This window comes from Myxocyprinus asiaticus, chromosome 27 (assembly GCF_019703515.2).
Source record: "Myxocyprinus asiaticus isolate MX2 ecotype Aquarium Trade chromosome 27, UBuf_Myxa_2, whole genome shotgun sequence".
Lineage (NCBI taxonomy): Eukaryota > Metazoa > Chordata > Actinopteri > Cypriniformes > Catostomidae > Myxocyprinus > Myxocyprinus asiaticus.
In genome coordinates, this window is record NC_059370.1 from 21,791,659 (window position 1) to 21,811,621 (window position 19,963).

General features: G+C 38.4%; 1 protein-coding gene across 8 annotated transcripts in view; it reads right to left on the reverse strand.

Moving 5' to 3' along the window:
- Positions 1 to 19,963, reverse strand: part of LOC127418368 (protein diaphanous homolog 2-like) — a 653,451-nt gene that overhangs the window by 606,628 nt on the left and 26,860 nt on the right. For all 8 annotated transcript variants that reach the window (XM_051658976.1, XM_051658975.1, XM_051658977.1 and 5 more), the window contains 2 exons: positions 13,674 to 13,778; positions 8,346 to 8,366 (listed from right to left, as the gene is read on the reverse strand). In XM_051658976.1, the coding sequence (XP_051514936.1) occupies positions 8,346 to 8,366; positions 13,674 to 13,778 (126 nt within the window). The remainder of the gene's footprint in view (positions 1 to 8,345; positions 8,367 to 13,673; positions 13,779 to 19,963) is intronic.

The window sequence follows — 19,963 nt, forward strand, 5'->3', positions numbered from 1 at the left end:
GGTGCATCTCAATAAATTAGAATGTCGTGGAAAAGTTCATTTATTTCAGTAATTCAACTCAAATTGTGAAACTCGTGTATTACATAAATTCAGTGCACACAGACTGAAGTAGTTTAAGTCTTTGGTTCTTTTAATTGTGATGATTTTGGCTCACATTTAACAAAAACCCACCAATTCACTATCTCAAAAAATTAGAATACATCATAAGACCAATAAAAAAAACATTTTTAGTGAATTGTTGGCCTTCTGGAAAGTATGTTCATTTACTGTATATGTACTCAATACTTGGTAGGGTCAATCCTTTTGCTTTAATTACTGCCTCAATTCGGCGTGGCATGGAGGTGATCAGTTTGTGGCACTGCTGAGGTGGTATGGAAGCCCAGGTTTCTTTGACAGTGGCCTTCAGCTCATCTGCATTTTTTGGTCTCTTGTTTCTCATTTTCCTCTTGACAATACCCCATAGATTCTCTATGGGGTTCAGGTCTGGTGAGTTTGCTGGCCAGTCAATCACACCAACACCATGGTCATTTAACCAACTTTTGGTGCTTTTGGCAGTGTGGGCAGGTGCCAAATCCTGCTGGAAAATGAAATCAGCATCTTTAAAAAGCTGGTCAGCAGAAGGAAGCATGAAGTGCTCCAAAATTTCTTGGTAAACGGGTGCAGTGACTTTGGTTTTCAAAAAACACAATGGACCAACACCAGCAGATGACATTGCACCCCAAATCATCACAGACTGTGGAAACTTAACACTGGACTTCAAGCAACTTGGGCTATGAGCTTCTCCACCCTTCCTCCAGACTCTAGGACCTTGGTTTCCAAATGAAATACAAAACTTGCTCTCATCTGAAAAGAGGACTTTGGAACACTGGGCAACAGTCCAGTTCTTCTTCTCCTTAGCCCAGATAAGATGCCTCTGACGTTGTCCGTGGTTCAGGAGTGGCTTAACAAGAGGAATACGACAACTGTAGCCAAATTCCTTGACATGTCTGTGTGTGGTGGCTCTTGATGCTTTGACCCCAGCCTCAGTCCATTCCTTGTGAAGTTCACCCAAATTCTTGAATCGATTTTGCTTGACAATCGTAAGGCTGCGGTTCTCTCGGTTGGTTGTGCATCTTTTTCTTCCACACTTTTTCCTTCCACTCAACTTTCTGTTAACATGCTTGGATACAGCACTCTGTGAACAGCCAGCTTCTTTGGCAATGAATGTTTGTGGCTTACCCTCCTTGTGAAGGGTGTCAATGATTGTCTTCTGGACAACTGTCAGATCAGCAGTCTTCCCCATGATTGTGTAGCCTAGTGAACCAAACTGAGAGACCATTTTGAAGGCTCAGGAAACCTTTGCAGGTGTTTTGAGTTGATTAGCTGATTGGCATGTCACCATATTCTAATTTTTTGAGATAGTGAATTGGTGGGTTTTTGTTAAATGTGAGCCAAAATCATCACAATTAAATGAACCAAAGACTTAAACTACTTCAGTCTGTGTGCATTGAATTTATTTAATACACGAGTTTCACAATTTGAGTTGAATTACTGAAATAAATGAACTTTTCCATGACATTCTAATTTATTGAGATGCACCTGTATACCAAGTTTCGTGAGAATCGGGCAAACAGCCTAGGACGAGTTCAAAAAAGTAGGTTTTTTGAATAAATCGAAATTGTAAAAAATTTGTATTGTGGAAATGGAAAATAAAGAGAGTATATTATTGTGGGGCACTGGTGGATTCAGGGAAGCAACAAATTTGTATTGTAGCCTATACGGTTCCGGAATTATGAGCAAAAATGCAAATTAGCTAATTATACTGCCACTGTGTGGCCAAATGTCACAAAATGTTATATGCGACTTCGAGTTGATACCCTGCTTGTGTATAGTAATTTCCATAACTCTCGGCCATTCCCAATACGAGTTATAAGGTGCTGAAATTTGATTGGCCGGTGGCAGCCATTTTTGTTAATTTGTCGAATCGATTTTTTAAGAAAATGTTAGCAAGACGCATATTTAATTTGAACTTTGTCACTCAAACGGCTACAAAGTTATGACAGTTTTTTAGTTGTAGCGCCCCCTAGGGGTGGAATTGTATGAAACTTTGCTGGCATCTTCTAAATGCCCTGTTGACTATTTGCACCGAGTTTGGTTACATTTGGAGTTTAGTACATCAGAGACTCTAGTTTGAGATATAGATGCCTCACATGTCCTCAGCTGACAGCTTCATTGAATTCTACCCGCTCAACACCAGTTTCATGTACAACAGTAAAGAGAAGACTCAGGGGTGTAGACCTTATGGGAAGAATTGCAAAGAAAAAGCCACTTTTGAAACAGGAAAAACAAAAAGAAAAGGTTAGAGTGAGCAAAGAAACACAGACATTGGATAACAGATAATTGGAAAAGAGTGTTATGGATCTTAACCTCATTGAGCTTTTGTGGGATCAGTTAGACTGTAAGGTGCATGAGAAGTGCCCGACAAGACAGCCGCACCTATGGAAAGTGCTGCAGGAAGCATGGGGTGAAATGTCACCTGAGCAAACTGACAGCTAGAATGCCAAGGATCTGCTAAGCTGTCATTGCTGCATGTGGAGGATTGTTTGATGAGAACTCTTTGAAGTAGTTTAAGCAGTTCTGATTTTTTTTTTTTAAACTGTAATAGTAATTTTTCACGTTATTAATGTCCTGACTATATATTGTGATGAGTTGAATGCCACTTTGGTGAATAAAAATACCAGTTTCTTTCCATAAGAGCAAAATCTCTACATTATTCAAACTTTTGACCACCAGTGTATGGCTGACTGAAACAACAGCCGCCTTTACTCGTTTTGTAAGTGTGCATGTCTTGGCTGTTTGATAATATTTATTATATTTCACTTTATCTTGCACATTTGTACTAGTGCTGAATGAAAATATTGTGAACTTTGAATGTACAACACACTATCTGTTCTTAATTGTTTACATTACCAGTCTGGATTGGTTGTGTTAGCATGCCATCTTGCTTTTTAATATTTTTTATTAAAATGCTGGATAGTCTAACCTCATATGTATTACATATGTAGACTACTGATGATTTGTTAGTGTCTTATTTATTGTTTATTTTCAGGCAGACCAGGTTACCTTCATAATAATCAGGGGTGGGTTTACAATTTCTGAGGCCCCAAGCAACCAACCAACCCGGGACCCCATTTTGAAAATTACATAAAATGTATTTTAAATCATAATTTTAAATTCATCATATCAGCCATTGTAGCCAAGTACATATAAAATGTTTAATTAAATCAAAATCTAGTTAAAATGATTAGTGCATGTCTTCCAGTTTTTTCCACAATACAGTGATAAAAAAGCAATGTTTACCTACATATCTTTTTACAAAACACTTTTTTTTTAATTAACAGCGTGTGCAAAACCTACTACTTCACTCACTATCATTTTGCAATTCAGTTGTTCTTTAATATTATTTTAACCCAAAAAATAATTTCTTGTCCAGTTTGTCATTATAATATGATACAGTATTATATTATTACTTTAAGGATTTGTTGTATAGAATAGTAATATATTTACTAGTATTTAAAAGTATTTCATTTAATAGTATTTAGTCTTATTTACTTTCACCTAGAGCTCATAATGTGATGCTGCAGTGTATCGTTCACCATGTTGCAAAAGGCTGAATTTTATGTAGGCATCGTAGGCAACATTTGTAACAGTAATAGTAAACATGCAAGGCACAGCGGTCCCTCAACACACTAGAGCAGAAGGGGGAAAAAAAACACTGCGGTTTATCAAGTGCTGAAACTTCACTTGGTTCAGAACAATCTAGAATAATGTTAAACTTTGTAACAGTCACCTCTTTGCAACCTGAACTTGTTCAGAACATTAAATATTTATGCCACCTGCACTAAAAACAATAGACGCAGCGCAACAGATGAAACAGAACGCAGGTGTCTCGACTTGCATTTTTAACTTGACGCAGTGTCTAAAAATGTGTCAGTCCTGTGTGAGACACTGAAGAAACAGCGAGATGTGGTGCAGCAGTCAAGGACGTTCTGTACGTCCAGCACGTGTTTACGTAGGAAAACCATTGAAAAACAGGGCAGACGCACGCAAAACCTGTCCGGTGTGAACGGCCCGTAACTTATTCGTTCGTGCGTATCTGTTTGTGAGAGCGAATGGGCGAAACAAGTTCGGAAGGTCTGGATATTTTTTCATAAATTACAAACCGAACTCCTACTTGAAAAACTGACTCGAACCCGGCGGACCTCTAATGTGAACCGCTCTGAGAGCACTGACAACAGCATATTCGCGTGTGTACCCAGAACAACATGTGACATGTTATCCCTCAAGTGTTTTTTTATTTGCGGAGATTTCCTACCGAGGCGGGGGGCCCCCCGACGTCCGGGGCCCCACGCAATTGCGTGGTGGTTAAAATAACTACTGATTATAATACAAATCTGGGCTCCATCTATATACTTTAGAGAAGTGTTCTGTAATATGTGCATTTGCATTGTACCCTAAATTAGAAAGCAGTATTCCGTTATAGTTTCATTTGTTTTGCATGTAATACATGATGGAAAGATCCAAAGTGATCATTACACGAGTCATTTAACCATAAATGTCAGTGTTTTTCTTCCTCATATTTTCTTTTAAATATTAACAATCACACACACACACACACACACACACACACACACACAAAATAATAATAATAATACAGAGGCCTATAAAGTATTCTTTGTCATTTCCTGTAGCTATTATTAATCAGGTATTATTATATTAATTTCCTATACACTCAATTCGTGCATATACCAAAAAATAATAATTCACGGTAATGCATGAGCATATTGACCTGTTACATGTGACATCACTGTATGATCATGCTGCCTTTGTGTGACCAAAATGCATTAATTCATTTAAAATTACTTTTCTGAGCTGTTTCCATCACTTTGCAATTGTCCAAGAGAATGATGGATTACATCAATGCTCGTTTGCTCTTCCTTGCATTCCCAGATGTTATCCTCGAATTTTGCCACCTGAATTTTTCAACCTGTATTCAACAACCTGAATATTGAGACCTGAATTTCACAACCTGAAATCCACCACTTGAATAATAAAAACTTGAATTTCACAACCTGAATTTTTTTTAGGTGAATTCACACAAAATATTTTCAAATCTTTAAAATTAACAACAAAAATTTTTGATAACATCAAATTACACCCAGTCTTTTTTTCAAGATCATGAATTCTGAGGCTTTTTCAAATTCAAGTTCTGGTGAAAAATGACGCCATAGATGAGCCTTGGAACAGGAGTATGCTGTGTATAACGTTTACCAATGAAAAACAAGTGGAGCCCACACACAAATGCCAAGGTTATTCATTAGCCTGGGAATACAATTTCATTGTAGTATATAAAAGTGGAGAGGAAATAGAGACAAAGAAAGCGGAGTGTGTGTGTGTGTGTGTGTGTGTGTGCGTGTGTGTGTGTGGAGGGGTGGGGTGTAGGGGGAGGGAGAGAGAAAGAGAGTGCAAGAGAAATTTGTCTAAATAAGAACTGTTCTGCCTCCAAATATTCTTACTAAAGCCCCAGAGAACCTGTATAGGACTCTCTACATTAACCATAATATAGCATAAGTGCACAAGAAAGGTAATTGAAAGAAACACAAATTGAAAAATAATTGGAGGCAAGTTGTATTTTCACAACAAACAAGACGCTTTTTTGGATATTTTAAGGCCACCGAGGTAAATAATTAGCGCACAATGTAATGGAAAACCATCCTTTGGGGACAAGCTAACAAGTTTCATTGTTTCCTGCTTTTAAGAAGTTCCAAATAAGACTCTTGTCGGATTCCACTGACCAAACTTGTTTTGTTTTATCCAAATTAAAAACATATTTAAAACACTCGAGATGGAAAGTAAGAGCCAAATTTTTTCTTTCTTTCCATGGTTATGCTCTTTTTCACATATGCTTTTCAAGGCTCTCGAAAGAGAGTATTTAAGTACAACACACTTTAACACGACACAAAAGATCCATGCCATTTAACCTGAGAAAGGGCCAAGTCTTTGTCCTATGTGAAAAGGAGCTAAATCATTTCTAAAATACAAGCGTTGTCTATTATTCTCTCAGACGATAGCAGGGATTCACAGAGAGGGGCTGAATTTTAACAGCCCTAGCAGACTCCAGTCCCTGAGGATGAACGGCTCCTCTATCTCCTTCCTCTCGCTCTGCCCAGTACTCTGAACGTGTCGCAATGTTTCCGTGGAAACAGGCAGTCTCTCCTAACCGCTGGGCTGACTGTGTGATTATTGATCTCCTCCTAAGGTCTACAGAGGCTTTGCAGGTCAAGTAATGTGACCTTATCAGGTTCCAGCGGAACACACTTCAGGGCCAAGCGCCGACTGAGTTTGTGTGCTGCTTCTGTTTTATTTAAGCATGGAGACCCACAGAGTTCCATTCAACCACAGAGGGGGTTCATCAATTCTGGCCCGATAAAACATGGGCATTTCAACATATGATCTATCAATCTTTTCTTGACAATCAGAGCACCAACATCCCTGATCAATCGAACACTGTGGCTGCAAGGGTCCACAGGTGTTCCAGTTGTTCCCTCAGGTCAGCAGCTTCAGCATCATCGTCAAGCTGCGCTGATACAGCATACAGTATATGACTCAGCAGCATGTGGACAAGCTGGCCAGTGTGAATTGGAGCGCTGCAGTTTACCTGCTGGAGAGATTTCATCCCTGAGGAAGACGCAGCTCAGGCAGGTCGGTCTTCCTCCAAACCACATTGACAGCGTGTAAATAGCAATCTGCACAGCGAGAGGGCCTCATCTTAGTTGCACATCTAAGTGCATTGAACATAGTTTCCACAATAAAACCAAATAAAGGTAGGATATTTGGAAAGAGAGCAACAGAGAAACAAGGAGGGAAAAGAAAGAGAATAAAACTGGAAGGGAGAGCTGACAGGTTCACCACAAGCCTTCACACTCTCTCAGCCACAGGAAATGCACACAGAAGCCAGACAAAATGGCAGGATATACAGCAACCTTTGAACTGCTGGAAACTTCTAAATGAAAGCATCTGTTTTTGGAGCACACAGGCAGACAGTTCTTCGATATAGACAATCCCAGTCTAACTTTCTCACTATGCACTGTGACACAACACTCAAAACATACTTCCATGCTCACCACACTGTACATTTTTTATTGCTGACAGGCAATAGAAAAATCACTCTACAAACCATTCCACACCAACCAGCATGAGAGCATTGATTGAACAGGCCATCTCACAGCAAATAAATGGGTCTGTTGTGGAAGCTTATTGCTGTATTGTAAATAAAACATTTACCTGTGCGTCCTTATCTTCAAGCTTCCTCACGTACATCTATGGGCCTCTTTCATAGCTCCAGCAACACAATAAAACAGCATTTTAAATGACAAGTGACACTTGCAGTGGCAATAACAGAGCCCCTCTAAATAAATAAAATAAAACAAATAACAAGCAGCCTCATATGGGCTATGGGACTGCACTATGTGAGAAATAGTGCAAGCCAGTCTGCAATTTGTGAAATGAGGAAACATCGCCATCTCCCAGCCAGTATATATTTATAAAGATTATTACCATCATTTTGGGGGAGGGCAAAAGTAAGTGACAATAAATACAAGAACAGCTATGAACATTTCAGAAACAAGAGAGACATGCAGTAATGTCACAGGGACAAAAACATGGATTTTCAAATGGGCTGTGCTGAATGTCCCATTGCAAAATAGAACGTATTTATAGGATGGGGGGGAGAGCACCCAATATCTTTTCTGCAGTTCAATCAACACGTACTGAGTGTGTCTGTGTGTGGAGGAAAATCTAATTAAGTGATACATTCTCCGTATGCTGTCTGGGGGAAAGAATGAACACAATGAAAGCCATTTAGATACAGAACATTAGAATAAACAGACTAGATCACAGATTATGATTATTTGCCTAAAAACTATTGCTCATCCTTGGTGTAACAATATTTAAATGCTAATATGTGTTAAACAGCGATCTATTTCAAAGAAAAACTGCATACAAAAAGGTCTCCTAGTTTATTTTTTAGAAAGCCAAATTGAGAAATCCCTCATTTCCAAGTGTGCAATTTATGTACTGGGAATATGTACAGGTTTTTTTTAATTTATTTTTTATTACAGCCTATAAACTACACTAATGCTGAACATAAAATAGAAATATCAAGCCACAGAAAAGATCTCTGTAGAACAGTCGAGATCTTTTCAAAAAAGGGAGGAGGGAAGAGAGAGAAAGGCAGAGACAGACAGAGACAGACCAACAGATTGCACAGTAACGAATAATAAGCGAATAAATAATTTGCTACTTACCGCAACTTTGCTCCCAGTTATCTGCATGCAGCGGTCAGCGGAGGGAAGTTAATGTGCAAAAAGACACAAACAGCACAATCATTAGTAGGCCAGGGTCTATCCAGTACTATCCTGCTTAAGTATTAGAGCTCATACTTAAATCACTGGCCCTTTCCACTACACTGCCTACTCAGCTGAGAATTAAACAATTTAACAGCGTGGAGAGAGAGAGGGGGTTTACTTGGACACTAAAGACAATGTCTGTCATTCTGATGACTGCTTGAAACTTAGGGATCATGATGAATTGATCTTCTCGACTTTTTAAAAGTGACTCATTGGCCACTATGCGGTTACACAGTAGTGCTACTTCATGATAATAAAAAAAAGAAAATGTTCTGGTCACAAGATTGATGTCCATGAGTCATGTTTTAAGGCACAAGTCAGGTAAGTACTACGCTGTGATACTTTGCATCTACAATCTATTGTTTCTGATGAAAATCTGAAAATCATTATGAGGCACTGTGTCTGATATAAGGGCACTTTTTGACACCCAGTACAAAAATCCAAGGGTTTGCAAGAATCTGGTACATTTTGACAGAATTAACCCTCACGTATTATTTTATTCATGAGCAGTTAGCAACCTATAATGTCTCTGAATGCCAAAAATCAATCAAATGTCACTGGTAGTTTCAATCAAGTGTCAAATTTATACATCATGGCTCAAAAACTCCATTAAGTCAGCATGTTTTTTTCCTTGGTCACGTTGTTATCAGAATTACTGGGCTGAATCTACCGTAGGTGAAAGTGCCTTTTTTTATTTCAATGAGAATAGTGGAGGCTTGCTCACAGCAGAATGGTGCCTGTAATAGAAACTGATGTAAAAGTAGATTTATCTGAAATGTGTATAACTCTCACTTCTTCAAAAACACAAACTGGAGGTCATGGCTTGTAATTAGGATCAGTCCTTTTTTTTTTTTTTTTATTAACACAGCCGTCCATAACATTTTTCAGTCATGGTTTAGGCAATAATAAAGTCAATATTAACTGTGTAACCTCTTGATCAATAGAGCAGTACTTTCTAACACTATTTCCTGGCAAACAAGTCACATTATTTAACAAATTGTTATGGTTTGGGGTCTCAACCTAAAAAAAGAGTCACTTCTATACTTTCACCAGACATGTTGTATCACTGCCAAACATAGTTTGCACTGTGCCACGTTTGGCTGAGTTTGATGAACGTTTTTTTTGCAGCATGATCAAAAGGACAGACATAATATTGAAACCACATAAATAACTGTCATGGAGGAGCCTGAGGGGAAAAGCTGCTGCTAACATCAATTTACATGAAATTTCACAAAACAACACCTCATTGTCACGTTACTGTGGTATTAATGCTGTCAATTCCTGAGGAACTTGGAGAGTGGGGAAAAACCGGATGATCTTAATTGTTCTAATACAGGATTAGGCAGTCATGTAATATGCTAATGAAGAGCTCTGTTATGAAGTCATTCTGTAAACATACTTCAGAGGAAATGTCATCTTATCAAGAGATGGGTATTTATATCCTCATTCTAACTCTTCTCATGACCATCAAATCATCCATGATACAAGTCTATTTATTTAGTTATTTATTTATTAGCTGCTGTATCCCAGACTGGATCAGTTCACTGTCATAAATGATTACAAGAACTTGTGCTGTAATTAACTTCATACGTTTCTGTAATACCACAATACTGACAATGTTTAGGTGAGCGTCTAGGGTAAAACATATTTCCCTTTCCTCTCAAAGCCCCTGCCTTGACGTATTGTCCCTCATATAAAGCAATAATAATTTTATTTAAAAGCAAAACAGGAAAGCAAAGGCAATGCTTATCATGACACTAGAGTAAGAGTGGAATAATGGTGTTAGTTATAGACATGCTTTGGCAAACATAATGACAATGATACATTTGTCAGAGACTGAAAGAGAGAGACAGCATCTCATGAAATGGTACTGGTCAAGGCCACGTCGGTTTTCACTGTGCATCTCTTATATTCAAAAAAGTGAGGTCAATGCAAGGCACTCCCCCTTTAAAAAAGCCATTATAGTTTGCAGTGGAAATCATTTAAAATCTCCTACTGAGATCCCTTGGAATGTGTGGTGAGAGCTAGTCATGCATGCTGAAAAACTGGCTTCTAAGAAGAAGAAAATACTAATATCTAAAAAAAAAAAAAAACAGGCACCAAAGGAACATAAACAACTTAATAAGAATAAACATGTATTTTATATATTGATTTTCTTTGGCAAATAGCAGTTCGGAAATTTTCAGTGAACAAACATTTTTTTTAAAAGTGTGTCGATACAATATAATGAATGCATGCACAAATGTGTCGCAAAGGGAAAAGGTGTTGGCTGTAAATAATAAAAGAGCTATGAACCATGGGAGCTGTATGTTTCCGTCACACAAGTGATAATAACTGAGATATCAGAGGACAGACATCACTGGCGTGAAACTTCTCTATACTTCCATCCTTCCTTTATTTCATCACTCTGTCTTCCTGCCAGGCAGGAGCTGCAGGAGTCAGCTGCATATAGACAGGCAGCCTGCGACAGGAGTGAATCAGATGGGTTTGTTTTCTCACTAATATTTGCTCTGTAAAGCTGTGTGCTGAAACAAAATCTACTGTAGGCAGATCAGCACACTCAGGGAGATAGCAGCAGATTAAGTGGGATGGATGGACTCTGCTCTGCCTTCTTTTATTTAGACAGGTTTGGGTTATTAATGCAGAGGTGTGCAGAGGCCGTCTCCGTACTGTCTGCTCTTGGCCTCGCTCACCCCAGCTAAATTACACTTGCAGTGGCTCAAACGGAGATCACGGGCCTTCTCTACTGTCAGACCACCACTTAATTACTCCTGCTTTCAAACCAAAGAGAGGACAATGACCTAGAGCAGTCTGAGACACACAGCACAAGAGTGACTTTCTCTAGACGTGCGTGTCAGTGTGTGCATGTGTGTGTGTAAGCATTAGCCCATTTGCCCACAACTGGAAAACACCCTCAGTAGCCATTCGACATAAAGAGAAAGTGCATTCATGCGATGATTCCACAAGGAAAAAAACGATCTTTGGAAGGAAAACAAATCATAAAGTCACATGTTAGCTAAGTGAAAAAAAAAATGCATGATGCAAAGAAAGATTCCATCATGATCTCATGTTTTATGGAACTGTACAATTCTATAAAAATTATTAAGGGTTCGATAAGAAAATCACAGCTTTAAAGCCAACATGAAATCAAAACTGACCCCATTTACTTTCTTACTACACAGTCCTGGCCTTATAGTGCATGATTCATTGGTGCTTTTTATAAAAAATTTAAAAAAAAACTCTAACAAGATTTTACTGTCAGTTGACATCACAAAGCCCTCTAATTTTTTAGCTCCTACCCTGCAACCACCTGTCATATACAATTGAGACCAATCAACTACCAATAGATAAAATGTCCATCCTACATTTCGTTGAATAAGCTGTTGCACTTATAAATGTGCCATGCACATTGAAGTAAAGTGAGTTGCAAATACCGATTAATGTTGACTTTAAAGGGTCGTTATGAGAGTTATCGCATAAACACTGTTTGACTGATGGGCAAATTATTAAGTCAAAGAGAACTTTTAAAGGAATAGTTCACCCAAAAATGAAAATTTGCTGATAATTTACTCACCCTCAGGACATCCAAGATGTATCTGAGTTTCTTTCTTCATCAAAACAGAATTTAAGATTTTTAGGATTTAATTTCAGGCCTCCTCCTCTAAACAATGCAAGTGAATGTCCTCCATTTTTTGAGTCCAAAATGCATATTTAGATGACTCCATTCGACGCTCATGAGAGCACGTCACAGAGATGTACGGAAGCGAACATTTGTAGTTAAAAAGTATATAAGTATTGTTTTGTTTCTCAAAATGATCAATCGTTTGCATTCAGAAGAACTTTATTTGTCGACTGGAGTCATGTGGATTATTTTGATATAAAAAAATGGAGTACATTCACTTGCATTGTTTAGAGGAGGAGGCCTGAAATGAAATCCTACAAGTCTTAAATTCTGTGTTTATGAAGAAAGAAACTCAGATACATCTTGTATGGCCTGAGGGTGAGTACATTTTCAGCAAATTTTCATTTTTGGGTGAACTATTCCTTTAACATTATCAGAAAGAGGAAAAAAATAATCAGAATATTTCCACTTGGAATAGCAGTTGCTTAAAGTATCATGCTACAATAAATTACTAATATTGAACAATATTAGAAAACAGTCTTCTAATTTACAGAGGGCTGAATATTTGCTCTATTCCCCCCCAAAAAATAAAAATCAGGAGTGTGTAGCTGTACATGGTTAGTAACTTGAGCTGAATATTTAAAAGGGGAGAGGAGGAGATCTCTTGGTGCTAGAATTGAGCATTACAGGGAAAAGTGTGTTGTGCCTGTGGTAAACATCTCTTATCACATAAAAGCACATCTCTTCCCTCGAATGCCGAGCACACGTTCCCAACCTCCTCCTTCTCTGTCAAAGAGCTGTGTGCAGCCTCCACAGTGACATGCTGCAGGTGAACGCCTCTGGTGGTGTTGATGAAGGCAACAGGGGTGCAGAGCGACAGGAACCCCCCTTCCCACCCTCCCTTACTGCTTTGAGACTACAATACTGATATGTGAATCATATTTCACATTGCATACTAGGCTCACAAGGCTGACAATGAGCCTGTTGCAGAATTCAATCATCTCTGATTATCATCATTATTAATCATGCTGGTTAATTATCATAGCTGGGAGGAAAGCTAATGGAAGTGGACGCTGAAGGCTAGCCTGCTAAGTGGGTAAGGGGAACGTCTTCACCTGTGGTGTTTACGCAGACTCTAACCTCGGAAGGACCTACTTCATAAAGGGAATGAGGAGAATTCACCCCAAAAGCCCAGGATTACCATGCGAGACAGTGGCGCTGCAACCTTTATTCATTTATAGTGCTGAAAGAGCCATGTTTCAGCTTACCGAGCAGAGACAGTGATGCGTACTAAATTCTAATGAAAACTTGATCCCTGGCAATATGAAGCTTAAAGTGCAATACAACACAAACAGCCTGATAAGCACCCAGGAAAAAAGGTGAGATGTGGAATGAATAGAAAATAAATAAATTAAAGAATAAATAAATAAATAATGAACTAAAGGAGGCGGCAATCAAAGATTTGGGGCTAGCCTGCTAAGCAGATCAGGTTAAGCTCATTATTCTGTAGTGTCTCGACATGTGGTTCATCCCCACTCTCTCCTCTCTGTCTCTCTCTTTCCCTCTCTTTAAGATGGGCCGCCCCAGAGATGTGGTGCACTTACAGATTTGGCTGTGGCAGAAATGTACTGGACCACCATCTCACGTTTGGTGCTTAAGTCCTTCCCACGCAAAGGGGCCTTCCGCTCTTCATTTAGATTCATGTCCTCCTGTAGACACACAAAAACACACAATAAATGAAGAAGCTATTTAACCAAGAGTAATGAATGAGCAATAACACTAATAAAAGAAATGATAGTAATGACTCTAAAAGCACTTGTGGATATGGGACGCATGACATTTGCAAAAGACAGCACAATTCAGAATCACGAACACAATGCCTCTGTATATACAGTAATGGCGGAGAGACATAATGCCCAATCATATATAAATATTTATTTTTAAAAAGGAAACTGTCCTTGCTGCACATTTATGATTACAGTAAGGACGTTTTCCTATAGGACCAAGGTAAATTTGAGTAATGAAGCCTTGATATATGTTTATCAATGTCATGACAAGTCAAGGATATGTCATACACAACAAAGACCGTTTCTCTGGCGATGCACCTAGGCAGCGATTCTATGGAACCACACTGCCCTCTGGTGAAGAGAAGTGGAACAAGTGTGCTATTTTGTTTCAAATGAGACCACTAAGTGAGTGGGGGAGTCCACAAAGAAAAAATAAACCTTACAGACTACGATAATATTAAAAGGAGCAAAGGGTGAGGGCTGCTGATTTCAAAGCTACTTTTACATCTTTTCGTTTAGCTTTATTTTTTTAATTAAAATTAAAACTGTTTTTGAAAACTTTGTGACTCTTTTGCATGAGATTTTTCTACATGTGGCTAATACCACATTGAGCAATGAATACCAGAGTGAAGGACATCTTCTTTTCAAAGATGCAAGTTTCAATAGTTTTACATCAAGCTACAGTTTCTCTCCTCACGTAAAAACTGGGTTTTAAATGAACCGGTATGCCCTGTTGATGTGGAATATTAACTGGCCTCTTAATCTAGTTATCTCTATTGAGTATAACGTACACATTATTATTAAATATGTCCTCAAAGCTTAAATTTATTAAATCAAATGCCAGGGTTGGCATAAGTGAATTCTTTCAAGGAATCAACCAGATCCGATTCAAAGGTATCTCTCGCTCTTTTTCTCTTAAATGCAAGACCAGTTGCATCTTACTCCACCTTGTAACTCTATTAATCTCATGGTTTGGGGAACTTCAGAAAGTCATCCACAGGAACAATACAACTCCCAAAACACACCATTTAAAGTGGGAGAAATACAGTTTGAACATGATGCAAGTCTGATCCCCCAAGGGCACCACATAGAGGTGCCAGGGAAATGGGAATCAGCAGATCTATCTCTCACTTTAAATTGTCGTGGAGATGGGCCAAGTTGCTGGAGGAAAAAAAGGCACAAACTTTCATGTCTGATCTTGGTCAATTGGGATATTTTGCAGCAAGGTTCTGAGGAATTCTCCAAAATTGAAACACTCTGCTTAGGTTTGTAAGGACATACCAAAGAACTTTAAAAAAGGGCACTCATTAGTCAGAGTGCCATACATCAAAATAAGGCAAATGTACTTACAAGAGTCCAATGGCGTACACAAAGCCAAAAGTTCAAGGAGAAGCTATTGCTCATCAATCTGTGAGATCGGGAAAAGGACTGTTGTAATTACTCTGCACTGATATTTGAGTGCATCTGGCCAAATTGACTAAACAGCTCAAGTACATGCAACAGAAGGCAAAAGTACGTTGGACGTCCCCCAAGTCTGCTGAAGATTTAATAAGATAAACAGATAGACAGTGTGAGCATCTGAGTGTGTTGACTGAAGGCTGCCTGACTGCAGTTTGGAGAGGGAGGATGAGAATCGGTTAGGGGGTGATTGCATCTGCAGGGGTAACGGTTTGACCCCATCAATCATGCAGTCCTTTTCCAGATCGGGCGCCTTTCTCTTGCTGTCTGAATATTAATGGCACTGGAACAGTGGCTCTGGTTGACTGAATGATGATGCAAACCGGAGGAGCTGGCATGTTTCATCCTGGTAGCGCTGTTTCGCAGCACGAGAGGCGCATTAAGAGCCCTCACCCGTGTCTTAACGCGCCATCACCCAGCTCATCAAAGGATTTGCCGCTGCGCATTTTTATCAGGTCTTGGGTCCAGCTGCGCACGTGCACACGTAACAGCAAGGACAGCGACAATGGCTCTCTCGCGCACATGCACTATGCAGAGCATATCATACACTTAGTGTCATGATCGCCAACCCCCTTCATCAAAGAGCCAGGGCTTTCATTTGTCCAAGATCCCCTCTGTTTACAGGAGACCTTTGATGAGTGACCACATTAGTGCACCCTTATTTGTCTTCCACTGAGCCATGCACTGCACTGCAATCTTAGTGATCTTTCCGCCAGCATCAGAGTGTTGGAGGGGGCTCATTTATTTGCATTCGGTCAATACTTTCAAGTTTCAAGTATTTTGAAGAACGACCTTAAATTTAGCCTTAACACAGATTATGTGAATTGATATCAGTGTGCGCTAAAAGCACACAGGAGCAAAACCGGAGTATGATAGATCTCCCATAGCTTCATATAATAGAGTGGACATGGTTTCGTTTTGCGGCTCATGAATCTTCACTATATGGTGAACAACGGACTGATGGTCTACAGTATAATCTCAATGTCACTGGTGGCTGGAAGAGAATACATTTTCGCCCACTTTTTCACAATTGTTTCATTATGATTATTATGCTTTCAGTAAAAAAGCCAATTCCGTTCAACAGTTTCGGGCCTGCGAACCTGCATGGCTTGTCATGCAGCAAATTGATACCCGGGTTTAATGTTCCGCTGTCTTGAGAACAAAAACAGCAATTGAGAGGTTATGCAAGCGACACGCAGTTACTAACAGATGGAGAAAACATAGAGGGACAGGAGTCTCTCACTAGTGAGGGACTCATGAAAACATTTGAGAGAAATGAACAAATCAAACTGATTATGGTACACAATGTCAAAGAAACCAAGGTGACAATGTGCTACATGGCCCAGGTCTAAATATGAACAGTGCACCAAATGATTTTAAACAGTTGAGAAGGGAGTGTCAAAACTGTACATTTTTCTTAGACACTCCATCATGCATTCAATGTGCATTTACTGACTTATTGCCAAATACAATAGACTGATAAGTACACAAGAAAGGGTGATTTAATTAGCCACAATTAGCCACTATAAGGCGCTGTTCTGCTATATGTTCTGCTGTTGCCTGAAGATTAATTGAACTTGGGCCTCGCTAGGGAGGGGCTTTCGGTACTTAAAGGGATAGTTCACCCAAAAATTTAAATTCTCTCATCATTTACTCACCCGCCTCATGCCATCCCAGATGTGTATGACTTTCTTTCATCTGCTGAACACAAGATTTTTAGAAGAATTTCCCAGCTCTGGAGGTCCATACAATGCAAGTGAGTGGGTGGCAACATTTTGAAGCTCCAAAATTCACATAAGGGCAACATAAAAGTACTCCAGATGACTCTAATTGTTAAATCTATATCATCAGAAGTGATATGATAAGTGTGGGTGAGAAACAGATCAGTATTTAAGTCATTTTTTACTATAAATGCTCCTCCCTGCTCAGTTAATCTCCACTTCACTTTCACTTTCACGTTCTTCTTCTTCTGTTTTTGGCGATTCACATTCTTCATGCATACCCTAAATGGATTTAACCACTGGAGTCACATGTATTACTTTTATGCTCCCTTTATGTGAATTTTGGAGTTTCAAAATACTGGCACCCATTCGCTTGCATTGTATGGACCTATAGAGCTGAAATATTCTTCTAAAAATCTTAATTTGTGTTCTGCTGAAGAGAGAAAGTCATACACATCTGGGATGCCAGGAGGGTGAGTAAATCATCAGAATATTTTCATTTTTGTGTGAACTATTCCTTTAGGCACTTTTTATATATATATATATATATATATATATATATATATATATATATATATATATACACCCCTGAAAGTTTTCATGACTGATAATTTTTGTCACTATTAAATCAATTAGCAATTATGTTCAATAATTAAGACATAAGTCAGACTTTTGAATATCAGCATAAATTACAAATAAGTGGAAGCACATTTAACTTATGATGTTCCGCTCTGTCCTGCACACAGTAACAAAGAAATTAAACCTGTTTGTTGGCTTTGATGAAGTTTCCATTCATCCAGAATTTCAGAATGAGCCTAAACATGTACCTCAGTTTCAGTTATTGTCTGCAGTTGTTTATATATTTGGCAAATTCAATTGAAATCACCTGAATGTTTCATCAATAAATTCAGTTGTAGAATGCAGTCGTCAATCACGTACAGTAATTTACCAAACTCACTGAGTTGAGAATGAGATTACACACTCAGAGTGAAAACCATATTTAGCCGCAGTGTGTATTTGACACTAAAATCACATTGCATACCAAACCATATTAGGTAACTAATTTACCTTTAAAAATATTTTGTTTCTTTTTTTTTGTACTTAAGTCAAAGAAGACAAAAATATCTTTAAATTTCAAATCAAAAACAACTAAGAAAGCAAAATGTAATGCCAATGTGATGCTATTAAAACATGGTACAAAAATGTTCCCAAAACCCAGATCTGTTGTTCACCACACAGATGCTGCCTATTTTGTTATATCTTTGTCAAGTCAAAGAATTTTGTTCATTGGAAGCCCAGTAATATTTTGCCTTTGAAGGATGTATAGGACAATTATCAGTGTGTAGCACCTACCTAATGATGTGTACAACTCATTGTGAAAATTGAAAGGCAGTTAACAAAACATTTAAAGAGCACTGGAGAGCTGTTCTGCTCAGGAGCTGCAAAAGTTTGCAGAGTTACTGATCTACAGACTACAAATCCATCACAGAAAAAAAAAAAAACAAAAAGAAAAAAACTCACAGACAGCCCTCCTCAGTAAAAGATGCAGGATGGGAGAGATTTGACCCCCAAAAATACTAATACAAAGCTAACATTTGTCTTGTCAGGGTAATAATCCTTCTATTGTTCTGTTGACAGATTTTGTTATGTGCCTTGTCTAGGCCCAAAACAAGTACAAGTTCAAATGAGGCAAGTGTATGCAGCAGCCCTGTCGGTTCTGGAGTTAGAGTGTGTGTTTATGTCTGTAGAGATAAACTAGGAGAGGTAACTCTAAGTGTTTAGACAATGTTATGTTGTTTTTCACTATCATTAACTGTAGGTAGTTCTACCCACTGTGGCGGATACTCTATTGACAGCTGTCAACATAAAATGGCAGAATTAGTGAAGAGACCCCTGCATATTCAAGTGTGATAGCTAATACATATTCTCTCCAAGAGGGGGAAAAGAAACATGTGTCAAGCCGAGCCGACGCTCAGTTAATGCAACCTGTCAGCAGAGAGCGCAAACCTCTCAAGTCCTATTCTTCACTCATAACAGACAGCAGAAGAGAGACGAAGAAAGACAAGGTGTCTTTGAAGATCTAAGCAATGGAAACGTGACTATGTTTGCTAATGCAGAGATCACTACATCATGCATCTCAATTCCAGGTTTTTGTGAACTAAAGGTGTATGTGTTTAAGTCTAAAAAATCAAAATAGACTATTGCAAACAGCAGTATCAAATAACTCAAATAAAATTTTATAAAGTACCACTACATCTACAATACTGAAGCAACAAGTTTCTGGCAACTTTACATTTCACATTTACACACACAAAAAAAACTCAGTGTAATATCTATTTTTGCTTGTTGAGGGTCAATTCTATTATAGTCCTTAAGCAACCTTTTCACTGCATCTGACAAACGGCAGACGATAAACCCCTTTCTGAATGATAAAGGCAGCTACATTTTCTGTTTTTAAAGACCTATTATATTTTTACTGTCTCTGGATGGGTACACCACATGACATTTTTTAATTCAAGCCCCAGAGCAAAAAAAAAATCAAAATGACTGAACTCAAACATTTAAAACATTTTCATCATAGAAAAAGTGTCTTCAAGTATTTGTGTGAATTGCATTTTTTATGTATTTTTGAATAATTTAACAGACCTAGACAAAATAAAAATAAAACAATTGGTGTCACATTATGGACCCACAAATGTACTTGTATAGTGCTTTACACAATAAATATTGTTCCAAAGCACCTTTACAGAGAACATAGCCTTACAACCAGCAAGCAAGCTTAAGTGGACAGAGGTGATGAGAAACTATGTCTATTTATAGAGTAAAACAGTCATAATGATTTCCAGCCTTTAGAAAGCAGAATGAAACAAATAATGTCAAAATTGTTAAATGTACATAATTCTTACTCTTTTTTTTTTTTTTTTTTTT